The sequence below is a fragment of the Carex rostrata genome, chromosome 19 (assembly GCF_964058835.1).
Source record: "Carex rostrata chromosome 19, lpCarRost1.2, whole genome shotgun sequence".
Taxonomy (NCBI): Eukaryota; Viridiplantae; Streptophyta; class Magnoliopsida; order Poales; family Cyperaceae; genus Carex; species Carex rostrata.
Window position 1 is genome coordinate 6,517,531 of NC_135936.1, and position 22,473 is coordinate 6,540,003.

Consider the following 22,473-nt stretch of genomic DNA (forward strand, 5'->3'; position numbering starts at 1 on the left):
GGGATTTTCGGATTTATTAGATGAAACCGAAAATTTGATTTGTCTGAATTTGCACTTTGTCAGAAATGAAAAGGAAAAGCAGAAAGACAAGAAGGGGACTGCAAGTTGGCGCTAGCACTTCAACTTGCAATTGTTCGTCAACCTGTTTGTGTGGATACTGATAGAGATATGACGGCGGTTGCTGTTGCGTGGATCCGACACGAGGTGTACGAATCAAAGAAGATTACTGCTAGGGCTTGAAGTTTCCGCTGCGCGTCTAGTGGTAAACTCTATATTAATCTTGGAATTAGTTTTATACATAAATTCTGATTTTCGGATAGTGAACAAACTGATGAACTAAATCGAATTATTGTACTTTAACCTATCCGAAATTCCAACATCCCGACCAGACACCGGCTGATATTAAATCTGGACCGACCGTTTCAATTTTGTTGATTCAGGTACCTGGAAGGATACGGATCGATCCGGCTTGACCCCAAACCCATATTTCAAAAAAAACTACTCATATTAATGAAAGCCTTATCATTTATCCAAAAAACTTGCAATTTGCAATGCAGCGTGCTTAATGACCTTTAATGAAACATCAAATTACACTATAATTGTTTAAACTTAATCGTAAATATCACTTTTTTTGTATAATTTTATACTTGATAAATTTTTTTTGGCTTCATGAAGCCCGTAGGCCTATAAAAAATATTGTAGAAATTGTCTGAGTTAACTCGTTGTCAATAGATTCTATTCCAGAAAAAACTTGTTCAATCTTATAAATTTATATATTTTCAAAGAGGAGAAATCCAATTATATCTTTTTTACTGACACTGAATTACACTCTCCATTTACAAAGTTTTTAAAGTTCAAATAGTCAATCCAAACCGTTCAACATAATAAATATATTAAAATGTGCTTGCATATCAAATTTTACATTTTTTTGAATTTTTTACTATTTATTAAGTATTTAACAAAATCGCTATATTCAGACTATGAGGAGAGTTCAAATGCCTCCATTTTTTGTGCCTCCATCATGTCTCCATTTTTAAAAACTTAAATAACTCAAAGTTTAAAACTTAAACGTCAAAATAAAACCGTTAGATGTGATCTATGTTATTTTCTCTATGTGCCCATAAAAAATTATTACATTTTGATTTTGCTTTTATATGAATCAATAAGTTGAAAAATCAACGTCTAGAAATTATCCACATTTGTATACATTTTTACAAGCTCAAGATGACAATCAAAACAAAGTTGAAATGCCATAATTTTTTACATGTGCATAGATAAAATGATATAGTTCATATCTAACAGTTTTATTTTGAATTTTAAGATTTAAATTTTGAGTTATTAAAGTTTTTAAAAATTGAGGCATGATGGAGGCATAAAAAATGGAGGCATTTGAACCCTCCTCTCAGACTATTGAATTTTTGTATCCATCTTAATAAATAGTAAAAAAAATTCAAAAAATATAAAATTTGATCTGCAAGCAAATTTTAATATATCCATCATGTTGAACGGTTTGGATCGACTATTTGAACTTTAAAATGTAGGATGTAATTCGGTGTCACCAAAAGAGTATGCAATTGGATCCCTCCTCATTTTGAAAATACCTTGATGAAAATTGATCTAGAATAGATATATAAACCTGATAGAAAAACAAGCTAAATTTTTATTACGAAACTGATATAACTAATTTTAGCCTATTTTGATATATTTCATTTGGATATGGTTTCCTTACGTTTGATCAAATTACAATAATATTCTATAATATATATTTCTTTTACAGAAGCAACGCGAGACTCATATCTGTTTTTCTATTATTTTTAGAATATACCCACCCATAAAAAAATTATTCTGGTTGCATCTATCCGTTTAATACATTATCTGAAATTCTATAGAAAGACAAATAGTGTACATGTTAAGTATAGAAGATAGCACAACATTTAATTAACATAACCTCCCCATTGCTAAGAACTTAATCTTTTCAAACAGATAATCAATTAATTATGAATTTCATGTATTATCCATCTAAGTTGCTCTGTATAGTTTTTTCCTACTTAGCAATTCAAAACGGAAGCAAAATAAATTGCTTTATTAATAGAGTTATTATGTTTTGGCATAATGTAGAAATAGGTGGATTTATCCACTGCTTTCAAAAAAAAAAAAAAGTTTTGGCATAATTAACTTTCAAACCAAATATCCCTTAAAATGCCACAACAACCATTTTATATTTTAAAATAACAAGTGGATCACAGGATCAGCCTTCAACCATAACTATGTATCATTTTGTAAATATTGGCGGACGATTTTGAGTTTTAGTGGACATCAGGATGTTTCTTATCAAGTAACTACAAGTCAAAGTATTGAAAAGTATAAATTAAAGTAATGTTTTTTATCAAGTTACTAATTAGTTAATAAATTTAAATCCAATTAGCTATTTAAATCCAGTTTGATATTTTTTTTTGTCCCCTTGATGAAAATCATGGATCCCACCCTCTTTGTAAACTAAATTTGTTTAGATGACTCGTCAGATTTCCGTGTAAAGTATTGAAGAAATACTGGTCTAGTCATCCCAAAAACCTTTCATGCTATACATGCGCACTAAGAAAACCCCACTGGTCACTGGAGATTGCCAGATTGAGATCAACAAAATAATATACTCGAGAAGAAAATTGACAATGCAATGGCGAAATCAGGAAAAAAAAAATACATACGCATATACAATTAATATTGAATTGATGTATTTTGTCATAATCAGAGCAGAATCGGATTTTCTTTTTAGTATATATTGGAACTAACAGAAAGCATATCGACAAACTTAGAAGGAGATTTTTATAGTATGGAGACTGTTCAGTTAGAAAAAAAGATTTCTATAGTTTTGTGGTCAGTAGTCTGTGATTTGAAATCACAGGGGATTTGGGTCTTTTAAACTTGCGTACTATAAATGTCACTCTATTAGCTAAATGGTGGTATAGATATAATGATCCTATAGTTGTAGGGATGTGGAAGGATATTCTTTTAGCTAAATATGAGTCGCATGAATGTAATTATCGAATGTCAGCCTTTTGGAGGAATATTTTTAAACTAAAAAGAATTGTTGATTTAGGTTTTAAGAAAACAGTAGGTAATGGAAATGAGGTTATGTTTTGGACAGATAGGTGGGTGGGAGAATGTTCTTTCAGTGAATTATATCCTCAGTTGTATTAAGTAGCAACTAACATTGGTATATCTATAACCTTAGTTCTAGATTCTGATAATATTAACTTGGCTTTTAGGAGGCAACTAATGGGGGTGCTTAGGGAAGAATGGTGTAGTTTAGTTTCTCAACTTAGGGTAGTGCAATTTGATAGTGATTAGAACGATACTTTGAGTTGGAGATGGAATAATAATGGTAAATTTACGGTACACTCTTTCTATATCTGGCTTGAGTATGGAGGGATTCAAAATGTTACTTTTGATACTATTTGGAGAGCAAAGATTACATTTAAGATTAAAATTTTCTTATGGCTTGTTAAGCAAAAAAATATTCTGACTTGAGTAAATTTGAGCGAACGAGGTTAGTCAGGAGATGTAGCTTGTCTGTTTTGTGGGGCTCCTGAAACAATATATCACTTATTTTTGCAATGTCCCTTTTTTAGAACAATTTGAAATTTGATAGCTGATTATAACAACTTTATGTTTGATATTATGACTATAGAAGGATTGTGATTTATTGATGCTTTAATTCCTTTTAAAGATAGGTATTTGATTGAACTTGTGAGAGGGGCAATACTTTGGATTATGTGGTTAATAAGAAATAAGCTTTGTTTTAAGAGAATTCATACATCTCTTAGATCTATAGAATCTCAAATTATTTCTTTAGCACAATTTTGGATGAAATTCAAAGGAAGGGGTACTCTTCTTACATTATCTTTAGTTCTACCTACTGATGTGTTGCAATTGTATGTTGTCTTTAATAATTTTATATTGAAGGAGGAGAAAGTAGCTGAAACAAGTAGTTCAGAGCGTCTGCTTGATGACGATAGTTTTCAGGAGCAAAACATAGTAGAAATAAGTGGGTTAGTGATGTTTAGTTGGTTGTTTCTTTTGAAGGTTATTGGTTGTTATGTAGTTTTTTGATAGATATTCATAGAAAAATGAAATGGTTGTTCATATACTTGTATATTGTTGAGTTTGATTGGTATCAGCTTGGTACCAAAGTTTCTAACTTTGTAGGTTTCGTTCGAGTAATGAAATTGGTGGTGTTAAGCCACTTTTATCAAAATATATATATATATATATATTGGAGCTAACTAGTATTAAGTATGTATAGTATTTATTATCTTTTTTCAAAAAGAAAATATAATATTTATTATCATGGATTTAAGAGTAAAATAACACTTTCGTTGATTTTATAAATGTACCAATAACATTACTAGAAACAACTTGAAATTTCCAATATGAAATTTATTGTCTTTGACTTTTTTTTAATGAGGAGAGTCAAAATGCATCATTGTTTTTGTATCCAATCATATTCACATCTTATCTCTCTTCTCAAGTTTCAATTAATTGATCCGAACCGCTTATGATCTACATATTAAAATATATTTAAAGACCAACTTTTATATATTTTTTTAAATAGGTACGAAATCACTGCTTCTGGACTATTCAAAAACTGTGATTTTGTACTCATCAAAACAAATAGTAAAAAAAATTCAAAAAATATAAAATTTAGTCTCTAAGCACATTTTAATATGGATATCATGTTGAGTGGTTCAGATCGACTGTTTGAATTTTGGAAACAAAAATAGAGATTTGGGATATGATTGGAGCACAAAACCAATAGTACATTTTAACCCTGCTCTTTTATCATTTATATATCAAATTAATCTTTCAGATTTTAACTACAAAAAAAAAAAATCAAACAACTATAATAGTAAGTAACATTGTAAAATTAAAAATTTTAAAAATTATCTTAACAAAATAATATATCCGCTAAAAGATAGGTAACTCGTCCTAAGGCACCTTCATTGTTTCCAATAGAAGTGAAGAGCATGTCCTTTTACACATTTAATTATGGGGATATACGTCTCTTCCTTCATTTTTCAAGACCAGCTAAGACAAATTTATGATGAGAGCGATATGCAAATATGCAAATTTATGATGAGAGCGATATGCTTAGTCACTACTGACTGGACAATTAATCATGCGCAATCTTTGTCTAATCCCCGGCCATCTTGCTATCATCTTGTACTATAATTCACTTTCAGACGGTTAAAAGTCTCCAACGAGAGGTACAATCTAAAATTGAAAGGTTTGAATTGGAACAGTATAACGATATGTTCAGGGGCGGCGGATCTACTATCATTCATACGGGTGCTAAGTTAACTTATAATTTTAAAATTTTAAAATTTTAGTTATGTATATTGAAATTTAATTGAATTTTATTTTTTTTAAACTTTTTATATGGTTTATCTCTCGTAAAAGAGTTTGGCTAGTATAACATCAGTGTCATTTCAACCTATATAACACCAACTCTAAAACCTATCAAATCGACTTCAAATGATGAATCCAAACTGTTCAAACCGATCTACTTCATTAGTTGTGCATTTACATGCAAAATGTATAATTTTTCGAATTTATTTAGTATTAAGTCAAGTGGTCAAATGTGTGAGTTTTTAAGTTAATTTTAATACATTCATTTTTCAATATTTTTACCGCTTGATTTGATACTAAAATAACTCAAAAATATATAAAAAAAAAAAAAATTGTATGTAAACGCATCACTCATAATGTAAATCGGTTTGAACGGTTTGGATTAGTCGTTCAAAGCCAATTTGATAGGTTTTAGAGTTTGTGTTATATAGGCTAAAATAACACTGATGTTATATTAGCCAAACTCCTCATAAAATATCACATATCTATCTGTAGTATAATAATTAGAGCTTACTTTATAATTGTAGAAAACTTGGATTCAATTTTTACCAACAACATATTATTCATTTATAATTTTAGCACCCTCTATCACTGGTATATTAACATCTCTCGTTTGATCTCCAGAGCGTTTGGTTTTAATCGAATGACTTCCATTGGATGAAGATATCATATCGCTTCCGTTTATTAGCAATGGCATCAAAGAACGACAACACAAATTGTGCCTTTATATGTAAGGCAGGTACTTCAAAAGGTACTAAAAAGCAAAAGCCCACTTATGTACATAATCCCTTATTTTGAAATATATTAGAGAAGCACTTTTGATTGCGCGTTGGGACCGGATAAAATTAAATATCATCTTTTCATCACCAAAATTAGCTTTCCTTGTAAATCAAAAGTTCAACTTTTCCTTAGTGACCAAGTTTGTAGTAGGATGTGTAGCGCGAAATGGTCCGTACTATGGATCAATATCTTTATTTATTTTTATTTTTTTTAAGATTTGATAGTGAATGTTGGATCAATATCTTTATTTATTTTTCTTTTTTTAAAAGACTTGATAGTTATTGTCGGATTAATATCTTTATTTATTTTTCTTTTTTTAAAAGACTTGATAGTGATTGTCAAGTTGAATTATTTATTTTCAAAGTTCAAATAATCAATCTGAACCGTTCAACATAATTTACATATGAAAATGTACTAACATACTAAATTTTTCAATTTTAAATAAAAAATACTATAAATGAGTATAACATTATTAATTTTGAATGGTCTGAAAATTTGAGATCAAGTGATTTTTTACTTATTTAAAAAATAATAAACTTTTTAAAAAATATATAAAAATTATTTAAAAAAATATTTATATAGAAATCGTGTTAAATATTTTACATTAAATATATTTTTATATAGAAATTTTTTTGAATACTTTATATTAGCCATTTGCATTTTGATAATAAAAATATTGATCCATTGATCTGCACTATGCACAGGAATTCGTATTCTCTACATTAATTTAAAAGGAAATCTTTTGAGTTAATGAATTTCAACTATTCAATCTGCTTTAAGATTTGTGCGGACTAGATCCGCACTAATATTAAAGGGTTCCTTAAATTATAAACATAAGTCGAATTGACTCCATTTAAAATCAGACGGTTGAGAAGAGGATATGCTGTGCATTCTATGCACGGTACCATAGTATAATCATATTACAAACCATTTTAGAATAATCAAAACTCGAAAAAGAGAACTGATTAGGCCCAATAAAATTTAAAGAGATATTGCCATACAAGTAGCTTACATAAGACCACGGTCACCGAGCCCAGATTGGTAGCCAATACAAGTTTATAAAGAAATTCGGCCTATCAAACAAAGCGAATTAGTAATGTTTGTCTGAAATGAAAATATTAACAACAACTGATATTTAAATTCAGCCTTATTAAATTTATAAGTGTTCGAAATTATGGTTAAATGCACTGTGTTATTGTGTATCAAACAATAATCAGTTAAATACTTCTCTCTAAAAGTATATATACTTGATGATAAAAGTATTTATACCTTATATTCGAATTTTTAATCTTAAATTTCAATATCTTGCTCTTGATATTGTCTTAAAAAAAATTGAAAACCAGTTATTTGGTGGCCGATTTGGGCATTTTTAAAAATACCCAGAAAACATGAATATAATTATTAATTTCTATTTTATGTTGGATATTAATAAAATTGTGCTCTTGCTACGTAAATTTATTGTCAATCTAAAAATAAATATATAACGTATCAGATATTTGGTCTGATTCGAAGTGTCATTTTGTCAATACACTTAAAAAAGGAATTGTTCGCCTGCATATACTAGTATAGAGTCCGGCTAGTATAACATCGGTGTCATATGACACTAACTTCAAAATCAATTAAATAGACTTCAAACAACTAATCCAAACCGTTCAAACCAATTTACTTTATGAGTGATGCATTTACATACAATTTTTTTTATATATTTTCGAGTTATTTTAGTATCAAATCAAGATAAAAATGTTGGAAAATGAATGTATTAAAATTAATTTAAAAACTCACACATTTGACCGCTTGACTTGATACTAAATAAATTCAAAAAATTATAAATTTTAATGTAAACGTACAACTAATGAAGTAGGTCGGTTTGAACGGTTTGAATTAAACGTTTGAAGTCGATTCAATAGATTTTGAAGTTGGTGTTATATATGCTGAAAGGACACTAATGTTATACTAGCCATACTCACTAGTATACTACAACCGAACAAAAGAAATATTGTACCATAAATAGTTTCAATTGATGAGAATTTAAAATTTGATTGAGAATATCCGGAATTCCTTTTTTTAAAGTTGGAAGTTGGCCTGACCCAAACCTAGAAGAATTCATATCTTCTGCATTAACTCAAATTTTGAGTTAAAATGTGGACCGTCCAATTGAGATCTGTACTAATATTAAAGGGCCCCGTGTGTTATAGGCTTGAGCCGGATTGGCCCGAATTCTGATCGTACAGTTCAAAAATTAACTCAAACGGTGCGTTAATGCAGAGGGTACGTGTCCGAAATGATGCCCCATGGCGATGGCCATCACTGACATGCACATGGGCACATGGGCACGTTGTAGGCTTGTAGCAACAGACACCGTACATACATTTTACAATGCATCATGCATCAGTATCATACTAACTGCAACCAATCAACCCATGTGAGCACGGCAGAGAATCGGAATCTCTCAATATCTTAATAGGGAATAGGGTGGCAAGAAATCATATTAAAATCCAAACCAATACAAACTAAACAGCAAAAAGCCAGGGAATCAAATCAATCAAGCCAGCATCTCAGAAACAAATAGCTTCAAACAATAAATTATGAATACAAACTCATCTCAGGTCATCAGATAAAATGAAACCATAAATTTGTTATTTAGTCTAGAAAAGCTTGTAAGGAGAGGCATCCAAAGGATGGATTAGGTATGTCAAAACCAAGGCCACCAGCATCAAGACATATGCAATTCCCTGATCAATTGAAATCCCTGTAATTAAAACAAAAATTAGAAACATTAATAATAACATTCAATTTTAAAACTAGCATTACAAAGTTGCATAGAAGCTAATACCGATTTAATTTGTTTTACTTGTAAAATTAAATGACTTCTTGAAGTTGCAGTAGCAAAATTCATATGACTACAAAATAAGCTTGAGTTGAGGACACCCTTTGAATATAAACTTTTGAGGCTTTTTTTTCTTCATTTTGTAACCTACCAAATAATTGTTCAATTTGGTGCCCTGAATTTGTGAATTTTGTGCAATGTAGGTTAAACCTTTGTTGTATAATCCATAGCCTTGTACCAAAATTCCAAAGGAACTCACCATTTCCAGATCTAACCCCAAAATGAAACAAATGACAAGATCCATGAACTCACCATCGCTCTGCGGTGAAGGAGCTGGAGCCTGTTGCGCCATGGCTGGGGCGATGACGCTAAGCACCAAACCTAGCACGAGAACCAATTCCAAAGGAAATCTCGCCATCTCGTCTAGTAAAATTGCACAAACAACCTCTGAAAATCTGCAATCGTACGGATCGGGGTCCCCTGGAGTCTCCCTCTCTCCTTCGCTTTCCCCCCTCTCAGCTTGAGAGAGCAAAGAAGAGAGAGAAATGAGGTGCTTTGAAGGATTCTATGCTTCTATACTTGCTTTTTTTGCTTTTCCTTCGTTAACTTTTTGCCTTCTTTTTCTTCTCTTTCATAAAATGAAACAGCTCCTAGAGGTGCTACCTTTCGATGCGTCGCCACGGCGTTGGCGATGACACGATTTATAAGCGAAAATTGGGGTGGCATTGTCCGTTATGACCCAAGAACTTGACTAGACTTGGTGCACTAAATGAAATAGAACCTGCTTTGTTTGAATTTACCAAGGAATTATAATACATTGTAAAATATTATTATCTTTTGTAATAGTTTGTAGAGTAAAACTAGGGTGTTTTTAAGTTCACCAAGCTTCTTGGTAAACTCAAATATAAAATCCATCGAACCGGTTTTAAATGATGAATTCGAACTGTTGAAACTCGCCTACTTTACAAGTGATACATTTACATTTAAAAAAAAAAATTGCATAGAGTCTAGTCAAAACAGATTCAAAAAATTAATTTATTAACTTCTAATTTTGACCGCTTGACTTTTATACTAAATTAATTCGAATGTTTAAAATTTTCACATGTAGACGCATCACTCATAAGATAGGCGGGTTTTAACAGTTCGGATTAGTCATTTGAAGCCGATTCGATGGGTTTTAGATTTGAGTTCACCAAGGAACTTGGTGAACTTAAGAACCCCTAGTTTTACTCTAGTTTGTAAATCAATATTAATATCGAAATTTGTGAAATTAATAAGAAAAATATTGATTCTGGTCGAAATTATTACCCGTGTAATTTGATTAATTTAAATTTATTTATGCAATTTAATCTAAATTAATATGTAATATAATAAACCTCAATTAATGCTAAAATCAACTTAAATTTAACAAAATACAAAGATATTAGTCGGATCCAACGCGATATAAATCGGATAAAAAATTTAAACCTGTACCAGACTCATTTAACCATCAAATAGGTTCAAATCGAATCCAATTGAAAATTTAAAATCCAGGCTGGAATCCTAGCTGGTGACATACCCACTTGTGGGCCCATAACTCCCCACGTGGTGGGATCACCTGGTTTATAAACCTTTTTTATTTATTTAGCTTTTTATTTTTTTTTAATTTTATTTTTTCCGTTGGAATTGCCGTTGTATCTGGCGTTACATGTTGACCAGTTCCTTCACTGGTTCTTTGTATCTGATATATTGTAGAGAAGCGTGTAATAATTTCCTTAACCAATTTAAAATCAACATGGACATTGACTAGTTTTAAAAGAAGAATTGACATCACCTTCAGCATGTCGCTGCCAATTCTTCAAAAAAAAGACATCACCTTCAGCATTCTAATAAAATGATGGAACTTTTTCATTAGTCTTTGTCTCCTTCTGAAATTTTTTTGTCTCCCTCTGAATATTTGAATTGTAATTCAGATTAAATTAAGAGTTAAAATTAAAATAATTTTTTTGAATTATAATTGATAATTAGAATTATAGGTTTGAGAATCAGAAATTACAAGTCAGAGTATTGAAAAGTATAAATTAAAGCAATATTTTTATCGAGTACTTAATTAGTTAATAGATTTAAACCCAATTAGCTATTTAAACCCGGTTGAGATTTGTCTTTAAGACTTTAAGTCCTCTTAAAAGAAATTGAAATGAAGTTTCACCTACTTTTTACAAGAAATGCTAGCATTCCACCCGGAAATTTTTATTTTTACCATTAAAAAAAAATTAAATAACCACGAAATCTGAAAAATTCATTAACACGGCCGCCATAATGTAAAATTGTAGAAATTGAATGCATGCAACTTCACGTTGCGGACAACAACTTTTTTCTCCAAGAATTTTGACCAAAATTTTGTTTTCAACGTGTTGCTGATTGGTTAAAAAAATTTGGGGGCCCAAGAAAATCTGAGAAACAGTCAGTTGTGAGTAGGAAAAAAGTTAGTCCGCAACGTGAAGTTGCGGATACTCAATTTCTATCTGCAATTTCACATTACGGCTGTATCAAAAATAAAATTCTGACCAAATTGTGATTATTTAGTTTAAGTCTTTTTTTGAATGGTATGTTTAAAAATTTCGGCATTTCATCTTACTTTAAAACGGCAACAATGTTAAATTTTAAACTATGAATGAAAAAGTTACTAAGTATTTCTTTTTTCTTTTCAAAAAAACGCCACACATAAAATAATATATTTTACCCGAGTTACAGGAAATTTAAATTGATTGAGAGTCAATCAATCCCAGCAGTCTGCGGATGCATTTAATTGCAGAGGCACTGTAAAATTTAGAATCCTAAAAGCATTTATAAGAAAAGATTTTGTAATGCTTCTAGTTTGAAGCATTTAATTCACATGTTGTTTACAAGAGATCTTGTCTAATTTTTGTCTAGCTTCCGAGAGAACTTAATCTCAGCATGTAATGTGTTATGAGTCCATCCTCTCTCCCGCTAGGTGTAGTTCAAAAAAGGAAGCTAACCAGAGAAAACGATACGGACTGGGGAATAATTAATGGGCCAGTCACGGAGACAGACCATTTTAGAGGTTCTTTTGACTTCCGATTCTTCTTCAGATTCTCAGCCATGTGGATTTCATTTGGTTGACAATCAAATTTGTTGTGTGTATACAATATGTAATTGAAAAGCAATAACTACAAAAATATATTTGCAAGAGAAAACTAGAAAATTGTGACGTAGAGTCGCAGAGAACAGAAAACAATGCGAACTTGAATGTATGTTCCCATACGACTTGCACCCTTTCAGGCGTAAGGATGTAAGCATTTCTTTTAGCTAACAAAGTTGCGAGATGTGAGAATTGCAACGATTTGTCCGTCGCGGGGGCTCATAATAAATGATAAGTTAATTATTTTTCCCCAATAATAGAATACAGAATAACAGTGCAGTGCTTCACAATTATTTAACCACCAAGATAATTTTACAATTCTGAGATAAGCCAAGGTTGCATGAGCTCAGATCTGTATCACAGCAGCATACGCAAAACAAGTTTTATCAGTACATGGGAGTTGTCACTGGATATTAGCATCGCCTTGTGGATAAACTATGATTTGTCAATGCAAATTCAATATATCTCAACACCAAAAGTTAATACCACATAATATATTTTCCTCAAGAAAATTTGATAACTATAAATAGAGCTGCCTGAAATGGCACGAATCATGCCTCTTGCCCTTCAGGAGCAGACATGAACAGAAACTGTCAAAAGAAAGAAGAATAAGAGAGCATAAGACAGCATCAATAATCCAAAAAATAAGTACGACAGTAATCTCAGAGACAAGTTGGTATGTAAATCTTGAGGCCCATAGAACTGTGCAGATTGGTACTAATCCTAAATTAGCCCCATAGATGATTATAAAGACTAACCCTCAATAAGCTCAACATTTGCACTTTAGGTCTAACACCAGAGAAGACAGAAAAACAAAGAACGGAAATGGTGAAATTTGGTATCATATTCTATAGACATCAGAATCTAGGGTTTACACCAGCATAACACCAGTTCTGATAAAGTAAACCTTCATTTTACCTCAAATGACTTGCCAGATCTCTCGAATTCAAGCATGCTGAGCGCAACCTCGCAACTCTGGGAGACGATTGGTTCAGGATCCTTCGTAAATAACTCCAGAAGTTCTATGCTTCCGCTATCTATAAAGGATCAAAGAATAAAAGTTTTGAGATCCATCTCCAAGGAATAAATAACAAAAGAGCTTTCAGGCAAAGAAAAGGAATATACAAAACAAAGATTTTAGGGTTCCTCCTGTTGTGATCAAGAGAAGGTTGGGAAAGGGGACGCATGAACCTAGAAACATGATTACATTAACTTGCCCTATCTGATACACTCACAACACATAATCAGGTGAAGCTTTTCCTATGATAAACTATAAGAGGCTATTAAGGCCCAATTTTCACTCAATTGAATAATAAACATGGCAAAGGGAACAAATAAGACTATTTAAGTAAAAAAAGAAAGAAAAACAATGTACTCGTGCAATCCAAGAAAAGAGAACATAAGAAAACGGACAGAAAATAGGAAAGAGCAATACCAGCAATCGAACCAAGAGCTTCGGCGGCTTCATGACGAACCATGGGATGCTCAGTTTCATCCCGAAGTACCCTTGAAAGTGCAGCAGAAGACGCCTTATTTTGAAGCTGACCCAATACATACGCGACCTGATAATGATCATTGTATCTATTTTACACAAGATAAAACTAACATAATGGAGAGATAATGAGTACAAAAATACTGGGTTTAAAGACATTGTCACTCATTCAAGTTCAGTTCGTAATAATACTTTCTTGAGAAATGCCAATTATCTTGCATCTTAAATCATCTGTTATCACCAACCAATCCAGACTCAGGTCTCTCTTTCTTACTTCATTTCTTACTATATTTGGAGTTATTTCTCAAAAAGTTTTGAATTAAAATAATGCCAAAATTTTCTCTATTGAAGCTTTCTTAGTTACTGCAAACTGTTTTCAAATATCACAACTTATTGTAAGGCAATATCACAACTTATTGTAAGGCAACATGTCTCCATTCTGATATTATATTTATAATCCAGTAATATCTGATATTATAGTTGTAGTCCAATAAAGCACGATCTAAGCGTCAACATTGGTAAGTTCATGTGTTGAGTATTAAATGCCAATCAACTAATGATGAGGTGACAATCTAGATTAAGAAAATAACCTTAATTATTGCCAACCTGTGTTTAGTGAAGTATGAACTCACATAAGCTATGTGTTGGTCTTCAAAAATAGAGATACAACATGCTAGCATAATAATGCTTAAATGTTGATCCGTGTACAAAAGATTGTCAACCTAGATAGTTATAAAATGTCAATATAGATCTCAAATGAGGGCCAAAGCTACATTGATGTAACAACTTTAATTACTAATGCATCTAACCTCAAAATAAAATTACATTAAACTGTAAATGTTGATGTACCAATCCAAAGTTGGTTACAATTTTAATAACATATACCAAACATAGCCCTAGTACTGTCAATGATGCAACTCCTACATAAAGACCTATCTACTAAAGTATCAACCTATGTATATTTCATAATCAATTTATATCATCTATACGATTAATTTATTAAAATGAGTTATATGTAGCTCTACCAGTAGAACTTCTAATTATCTAAACTACATACTTAACAAATTTTATTGGGAATAAAACTATTTTTTTAACCTTGTGGAACTCATGTAACATTGAAAAGTGAACTCAAATAAAAACAAAGTATATATATAGTATAGGAAATATAAAAACCAAATATGCACAAGGATGCTTTTTAGCAGCAATATTTTATAGGATATCTCGAGTTGTGGCTTTCCATCTCCGTGATTTTCTCAGTCAGATTGTCAATGTTTTTTTTCATATATAACGCATGTCAAAGTCAGGTTGGGTGGCGATTAAATAATGCGCTTAACCTGGCAAATGATATAAATTCCCTACTTAACAATCTTTCTTTTATTTGCAGTCCAGAAGACCTTAACAGATGATCCTGTATTGTACTGATTTTTTGTTGTTGTTTGGTGCATAATATGGGTTAAAAGGGGATTAGCCAGCAAAATGTATAAATAACATTTCCAGCTTTTGCAACTTGTGTATGGAGAGATGCCAATACATATCACTTGGTGGATAGACATCTCAGTCGACTCTTAGTTTTTTATGCTAGATCCAAGTTATGAGATCATAGTATTTGTAAAAGTACTGTTGTAAAAAATTATATGGTAAAGAGACTTCAAAAGAGTGATGGACCCAAACCTCATGCTTCAAAAGAGCACTATTTGCATCTAAACATGAAACTATGGCATCAACAGCAGCATCTCCACCCTCATTTCTAAGAGCGAATAGTGCCGCATACCGCTCGTACATGCCTTCCTTCTCGTTCAATAAAACTTCCCTTAAAAAAAGAAAGAAACAGTGAGAAAAATAAATACTGAATTGTCACATACAGAAATCACTGTTATCAATAAGTTGTTAAGGGATAGAGAAACAAGGGAGGGTATCAAAATGTTGCAATGGTTTACACATGAATTTTGATAAATGGGAGATTGAAGCCTTATGCTACTAGAAAGAAAGATAATTTCAAACTTCACTAAAATGGAAGTAAAGATCACAAGCTAATGGAACTTGCCACAAGTTTAACATAGACACTTTCATGTATACACTTTAGTAGTTAAAGACTTAATGGTATCACACGGGCCCCATCAAAATTAGAAGCATCATGCATGCTCTCAGCAAAATAGGAAAATGTTGCATACGAAAAGTATACAAAAGAACCCAACATGTTTTCTACAAACCCACACTGGCTTCTTCATTAGATACCAAAAATATCCAGGCTTGCTACTCTCCTGCTCTGCATAAAAAGAGGAGAAAGGTGCATACTTTGGATTCTTTATCAAAGAATGAGAATCTTCTCATCAGTATGTAAGGCATATATAGGTGAAAGGACATGAAAGTGTTCTTTTGTGTAAATTGTACCTCAGCTGATCTACCGATAAATCAAGGGATGCCGGTAAAGCTGGATCAACTGACAAAAAACGAGGACCATCAGAGATAGATGCAGCGCTAACGTCATTACTCATGCTCTTTTTCTGATTTATGCGTCTCAGTGCCAGTTCACAAGTTTCTCTCACTTCAATGGCTGGATCAGTGAGCAGAGTCTCTTCCAACAAGGTAACCGTGCTTTCCAATCCAATAGCTCCAAGAGCCTCAGCAGCCTAATGAAGTGAAGTCAGTTAATTCAAAAATAGATAGAGAATTATAGTCTGGAGATCAGTAAAGTAAAGGTGCTGGAGAGATTCAGTTGTGATGGCAGCTTAATTTGCTTGAAATCAGTAAAAAGCTTTGTTTTTGGCAAGGAGTTTGTTTGAGGGCGGGAAAGCTCAGTTTCAATTTGCTTTTCTTTTGGGAATGTTATGGGATGAATAAAATCGACAACGGTGACACTGAGACTGGTACCCACCCCTTTCTTCTCTTTTAGCTATTTGGCTAAGAAAGGTTCAAAAAAAGGGGGTCGGTGATGTTAAGTCTGCAAAGTAAGCTGAAACCGTAGGGACTCTGTTTTTTACTTCTTTGGTGCCGTTTGCTTGATTCCAGTTGCTTGAATAACAGATTCTGGACTTTATGTAAAAACACAAGGCTGTTTTAATAAATGAGTCAGACTGTTTCAAGTGCAGTTTGTGGGAAAAGGGGGCTTGTTTACCTCATGTCGAACAATTGGATGCAAAGAAAGGTCTTGAAGCACAGATACTAAAGCAGGGATAGCCTCAGGGTCTTGCATTTGACCAAGTGCAAATGCTGCCTCATGTGCGAGCAAGTTGGAGGGGTCTCTTGTAGCTGGTCACCAGCATATATCATTAAAATTTGTATTTGTACTTGGGTAAACATAGGAAAAGCGCTTCCAACTAACACAAAAAGGGATTTGGTACCACATCAGATGAATTTCATTTATAGACTTCACAATCATTCCTGGCCTAGCGGATTTGGTACTAATCCTTAGTGTTCTTTTGGTACAGGACAGTACCAGACTTGAGAAGGAACAAACACTACATTTATTTATAAGGAAACGATTACGTAAGAAGGATTACTCCAAATTTCATGATATTTGATAAAAAGTACTCCAATCATCCAATCAGCTACTACTTACCTAGTTAGCGTGATGCATAACAGTGTAAATAATTAGAACCCAGTTACCTCTCACTGAATTAACAAATTAGCCGCAAAATAAAAAGACTGAGAACAGGAAGCATGTAGCAATTCATACCATGGATGAGAGCATCGCGAGGGGCAGGGCCGTGGAGGTTCCGGAGGGAGAAGAGAGTGCGAAATCTCTCGGAGATCGACTGAGTCTGGTCGATCAGAATCTCGCAAAGAAACTTCTCCATCTCAGGCGTTGATTTGAAAGATCCCTCCTCGCAACCCATGGCTCCTCTCCGCTACAGCTACTGATCACGAGATAAGAGGGAGGGAGGGAGGAAGGGAGCAGCTCAATGCAGTTCGTCCGCTGCACGCGAGGAGTTGCCATTAGTCACAGGCTCACAGCCCGAATTCTTTGGATTTCCCAGCCCAAAATTTTCGTTTAGCTCTGTCCCCTAATAAGGCCCGGCCCAGAACGTTGATAATTTGAATTTTTTGAAGATGCATAGTAGAAGCTACCAGCGTGATAATTTAAATATCGAACGTCAATTTCTTCATCTAAACATGTGTAATATAACATAAGTACATAACTGAAAATAGGGAGCAGCACAAGACTAAATATGTGTAGTATAACATAATTAAATAGTTTTTTTTTTTTTCTCACAACTTACCTCTTTAGCAGAGTCGGTCCTGAAAATTTTGGAATCTAGGACAGGAGAAAAGTTTGGACCCATTGTATATACAAAATTTTTATGAAACCAATTAATACACTAACATACATACTTCAACACCATATACTTATAAGTCATTTTTGTATTTTCAAAGTCCAAACAGTTGATCTGAACCGTTCAACATGATATCCATCTTAAAACGTGCTTGGAGACCAAATTTTACATTTTTTTTAAATATTTTTACTATTATTTAAGATAGGTAGAAAATACTTTGATTCAGAAGATTCTGGGCCATAAAAAACAATGATTTTCTACCTACCTTAAAAATAAGTAAAAAAGTTCAAAGAAATGTAAAATTTGGTCTCCAAGCACGTTTTAATATAAATATCACATAAATTATTTGGATCGACTATTTGGATTTTTAAAATGTCAAAAAGGACCTATAAGCATATGATATTGAAGTGCTTATGAAAGCGTATTAGCCGGTCTCATTTTTTGTTGATATACCAATAAATCATACCTATTTATATAAAAGTTTGAACCCTGATATTTTATTTATTTTTAATATATACACATTAATTATTTTATATATATATATACAAACTAATATTTTTTTTTTAGGTCCTTTCGATCTTGGGACTCAAGGCAGTCGCCATGGATGTCCTGCACTAGAGCCGACCCTGGTCTTTAGAAGGGAAGCAGATCACCTGCCCCCCGGGGTGCAGGAAAATCCTGCCCCCTCAGTCACTGCGGGGTCGGGCCGGATTTAGGGTTTAGGGTTTAGGATTTAGAATTTAGGGTTTAGAGGGCCCACCAACAGTGACTCTGGGGGCAGGAGATTCGGTCCCCTTTAGAAGGAGAATGTTCTTAATTTTTCTTTTTACTCTTCATACCTTTTATTTTACCGAATTGTCATCATTTATTCATTTGTAATAAGGTTATCAACTATATAAGCATCAACACAACTGAACAAGCTTGATAGAATCATTAAGATAAACAATATCTATCAAGATTAAAAAAAAAATCGTGGATTTTATTTTATTTTTGTTACATGACTCGTAGGTTGATCACAGCAACTACAAACGTCCTGTTTACATCCATCTTTCAAGTAAACATCCTGTTTACAGGAAAGATCTAGATGCAACATGTTACATATACCTATTCAAACCAAAGTGACAAATAAATAATTCGGATTTGATTCGGCAGGATCAAAAATTTGTAATTATGATATAATTTGATAATGATTCGGTACAATAAAAAATCCAAAAAAAATAAATTTTCTAATTTTTTTTTTTTTTGCATTTTTCTCACGAATAATCCGTGACTCATATTTTATTCGCGAATAAAATGTATTATATATTTTTTGTGTTTTATTCGGAGTTCGGTTCGAAAACATCAAAAAAACAAATAAAACACGAATAATTCGCAAATTAAACACGAGTTGTGTGACTATGATCCAAATATCCATTGTTGGATTCCTTGAGTCAGCATCTTCTGCATTAACTCAGTTAATACATCCAGCCGTCTGATCAGGATCCGAGCCAATCAGTCATGGAGCATCTTTAATATTCGCGCCAATACAGATCGGACGGTCTGGATTCCATCTGCATTAACTCAAAAGTTAAGCTAATGCAGAGGATGCGAATTCCGGGTACCCCTTTTTTCTGCTCGGAGCAGAACCGCGGTGCTGGGGCGAGATCGCGGATCGCTTTGCACCAAATCTTTCGTCTCCATTTAATCTTGAACCGCCATTTTCCCCTTCTTCCTTTGTCAGACATTCAGATCTGAATATAAGTACAATTTTTCTTGCATCGGTAGGTTCCTTTTGGTTTGCTTATTTTAGGTTTATGGACTGGATCAATTTTCTTCGGTAAACTGCAAATTTTAATTTGGATCGATTCGTGCAGTCAATTCAACTCTCGTATGGATTAGTAAATGCCCCTTTGTTAGAGTTTGAGGAAATTTAATATGGAAAATGTTAATTAATTGATGGCTCTGGCGCATAAAGTAAAAAAAATATTGATGCCTTACTTTCTGTGTTTGCTTATAGGTTAGAGAAAGGCAAGAATTGGGGAAATATATGAATTCAAGGAGGTCAGTCTTTTTTCCCTTTCGCTTCCCCTTAAGGCCAATGAAATATGAAGTAGCAAGCCACTTGATGTTTTTGAACCAACTGAATAAACTTACTTTTTTCTGCAACTTTATTTTTCTGGCTCGTTCAGATTTCAGCCTAAGGTCAAATGCTGCAACCAATTATTAAACTTATTCTGAATGAAGCAATAACCCAACTTGTATTTACCAGCATGTGTTCCGTAGCCTTTAATGCCCGCTCCAAAGCATTCAGGTGAAGTTAACCGTATAAAAACAAGGGTTAAAAGCAAATGTCTAATCATACAGATTCGATCGTCCCTTTCTAGACCATTATAGCAAGCCACTGCACAAGCAGTTTGTCTTCATGAGCAACTAAGGTGAATAGTTGATAGTATTTCTGGAACCATAGAATTTTTTTTATAGACATGATTGAAGAGGAGCTTTCGATTGCTGAAACATCTAGCAAGATACTGTCTGATAACCTGGTTATAAACTCAATGGATTTCAGAAGCAGAGTGGCACTGCTTGATGGGCTTGAAGAGGGGGGAGTTCGGCCCTATTCTTCTTCCCATGAAATTGATGAGCATAGTAATGATCGAGGCATGGAAGGTTTACAAGATCGTGTCAATTTCCTCAAGAGAGTATGTTTTAACTTTCATTTTCTACTCTTTTTCCTTGTGCATTTTCTTTTCTTATTCCATACTTCTTGGCCTTGGTTGGAACTAGAGATAATAATGAGTGAAAAAAAAAAAATCAAACTGTGCTTATCTTTTATAAACTTAAGAACTACCATATTTGATATCAGCATGTATTGGCCACATGAACTGGTACTGAACCTGTGTGTGGCAGATTTATAGTGTTCTTTTGAAACTTCTTTACAATAATTTAATCTTATAGCTTCAAGGAAGAAAAAAAAGGAACTCTGGGAGTAACATTAGACACACAAAAGTGCAGTTTGAGATTTGACTGGCATTCGGATTTGTAGGGAATCTGTACAAATTTAGGTAATAATGGGGGATGGTTGGTCATGTAATATTAGTTTCTCAGGAACGTGATTGTCAGGAGTTCTGTTCTTAGTTTCTTTGTTTGGTGATGCAGTAGTGTCCTTGCTCAGTGTAACTAATAAAATTACTGTTTACATATGGTATGGTATAATAATAAGTCCATAGCTGTCTCTGACTGTATTTCTTTAGCATTTTAGCTTTAAACTACTTTAATATCATCAAATTAGTGCAAAAACCAAATTAAAGTACATTTCCCATACTAATTAGAACAACAACAACAAAACCTTTAGTCCCAAACAAGTACATTTCCCATACTAATTGAAAAAAAAATTGCATCTACTTCTAAAGAGTATTATTGATGTCAGACACAACAGCTGTTAAATTCAATGTGAGCTCATCAATATTTAGACAACATAATTTACATTGATCTAAATTAGATTGTATTCTCGCAATATTGCCATCAAAAGGGAGGGATGCATAATGTGGCAATGTTGAAAGCCTCATTATGTGGTGGAGATGATATTCCATGTTTTCCCATTTTTATAGATTGTAATGGCAAGCACTTACTAATTACTACCATGCCAATTGCCGTGTTGCTGTACCAACATGAGATTGTTTGGATATGTGAATTGCTTGGATAGGGGGATATGAGATTGTATGCTCTAAACATACATACCCTCGAAAGCACCATGTGAATCTTTTTGTTCCTGCTTATTACAGTTGCATCACATACAAAACTGACGTTCTTTATTGGCACTGACAGTTAACAGGTGATATACATGAAGAAGTACAAAACCACAACAGAATGCTTGATAAAATGGTATCATCCCTCTCTCTTTCTTGAAAACCTTGACAGCAGCTGCCCCTCCCTCCCTCTTTCTTCTCTGCGTAATAAGCTAATTTTACTGAGTTCTCTATGCAGGGGAATGACATGGATTCATCTAGGGGTATACTTTCAGGAACAGTGGGCAGATTCAAGACAGTAATTGAACTTAACCATCATCTTTTCGAGTTCTTTTTGTTCCTAAACCTTAAAATATTCCCTTATAAAAGCAGATATTGATAGCGTGTCTGATTTATTTAAATAAATAAAATATTTATTCCTCAACTTTTCTTAATATTTGTTCAATATATACAGGTTTTTGAGACAAAATCTGGGAGAAGAATGGCTACGCTTGTAGCATCTTTTCTTGCTCTCTTCCTCCTCATATACTACTTGACCAGGTAGTTCTGCAACAGTGCCCTCCAGTTACACTTTAATTTATACTAAGATATCAAGATTTTGTGGGGTCATATAGTGGGGTTATATGATGATAATAGAGGTGATTTACTTGACCCAGGGTGTTAATTTCATGGTATATGATGCCCAGACTTAGTATTTGTTAATTGTTACTTGTTTAATTTGGTAATTTTTTGATGTAATTATAAAGCTTGACTAGAATTTTTGGTTTCTTTGCTTAGATGTAATCTATGTTGGTTGTGTTTAGTTACCATCCTTGGAGCTTTACTAT

At 32.9% G+C, this 22,473-nt stretch overlaps 3 protein-coding genes across 5 annotated transcripts; 1 reads left to right on the forward strand and 2 right to left on the reverse strand.

The window, feature by feature from the left end:
* Positions 1 to 8,645: 8,645 nt before the first annotated feature.
* AGP20 (arabinogalactan protein 20) lies at positions 8,646 to 9,698 on the reverse strand. Its single transcript, XM_078320991.1, has 2 exons — positions 9,326 to 9,698; positions 8,646 to 8,935 (listed from the first exon to the last, which is right to left on the reverse strand). Exons 1-2 carry the CDS (start codon positions 9,429 to 9,431, stop codon positions 8,832 to 8,834), a joined length of 210 nt encoding a protein of 69 aa, XP_078177117.1. The 5' UTR covers positions 9,432 to 9,698; the 3' UTR covers positions 8,646 to 8,831.
* Positions 9,699 to 12,417: 2,719 nt separating this feature from the next.
* On the reverse strand, positions 12,418 to 17,593 carry LOC144571570 (ARM repeat superfamily protein). Its single transcript, XM_078320909.1, has 7 exons — positions 17,324 to 17,593; positions 16,763 to 16,896; positions 16,039 to 16,277; positions 15,319 to 15,457; positions 13,591 to 13,717; positions 13,074 to 13,192; positions 12,418 to 12,745 (listed from the first exon to the last, which is right to left on the reverse strand). The coding sequence occupies exons 1-7, from the start codon at positions 17,481 to 17,483 to the stop codon at positions 12,707 to 12,709; spliced, it is 957 nt and encodes a 318-aa protein (XP_078177035.1). The 5' UTR covers positions 17,484 to 17,593; the 3' UTR covers positions 12,418 to 12,706.
* A 1,932-nt stretch (positions 17,594 to 19,525) lies between these two features.
* Positions 19,526 to 22,472, forward strand: LOC144571857 (bet1-like SNARE 1-1). 3 transcript variants are annotated; one of them, XM_078321246.1, is made up of 6 exons: positions 19,526 to 19,681; positions 19,918 to 19,961; positions 20,467 to 20,599; positions 21,726 to 21,782; positions 21,885 to 21,944; positions 22,101 to 22,472. In XM_078321246.1, exons 2-6 carry the CDS (start codon positions 19,948 to 19,950, stop codon positions 22,188 to 22,190), a joined length of 354 nt encoding a protein of 117 aa, XP_078177372.1. In that variant the 5' UTR covers positions 19,526 to 19,681; positions 19,918 to 19,947; the 3' UTR covers positions 22,191 to 22,472. The 3 variants fall into 3 exon arrangements, with proteins under 3 accessions (XP_078177372.1, XP_078177374.1, XP_078177371.1); XM_078321248.1 differs by having other exon boundaries at positions 19,531 to 19,657; XM_078321245.1 differs by lacking the exons at positions 19,526 to 19,681; positions 19,918 to 19,961 and having other exon boundaries at positions 20,342 to 20,599.
* Position 22,473: the final 1 nt, after the last annotated feature.

Coding starts and splice junctions, on each gene's coding strand:
- LOC144571857 (XM_078321245.1), top strand. CDS start 20,384: ATGATTGAAGAGGAGCTTTCGATTGCTGAAACATCTAGCAAGATACTG. Junction 20,600..21,725: donor GTGTCAATTTCCTCAAGAGA/GTATGTTTTAAC, acceptor TGGCACTGACAG/TTAACAGGTGATATACATGA. Junction 21,945..22,100: donor CAGTGGGCAGATTCAAGACA/GTAATTGAACTT, acceptor CAATATATACAG/GTTTTTGAGACAAAATCTGG.
- LOC144571570 (XM_078320909.1), bottom strand. CDS start 17,483: ATGGGTTGCGAGGAGGGATCTTTCAAATCAACGCCTGAGATGGAGAAG. Junction 16,897..17,323: donor TCGCGATGCTCTCATCCATG/GTATGAATTGCT, acceptor GCTGGTGACCAG/CTACAAGAGACCCCTCCAAC. Junction 13,718..15,318: donor GTGCTCTTTTGAAGCATGAG/GTTTGGGTCCAT, acceptor GATCATTATCAG/GTCGCGTATGTATTGGGTCA.
- AGP20 (XM_078320991.1), bottom strand. CDS start 9,431: ATGGCGAGATTTCCTTTGGAATTGGTTCTCGTGCTAGGTTTGGTGCTT. Junction 8,936..9,325: donor TCCTTCACCGCAGAGCGATG/GTGAGTTCATGG, acceptor TTTTAATTACAG/GGATTTCAATTGATCAGGGA.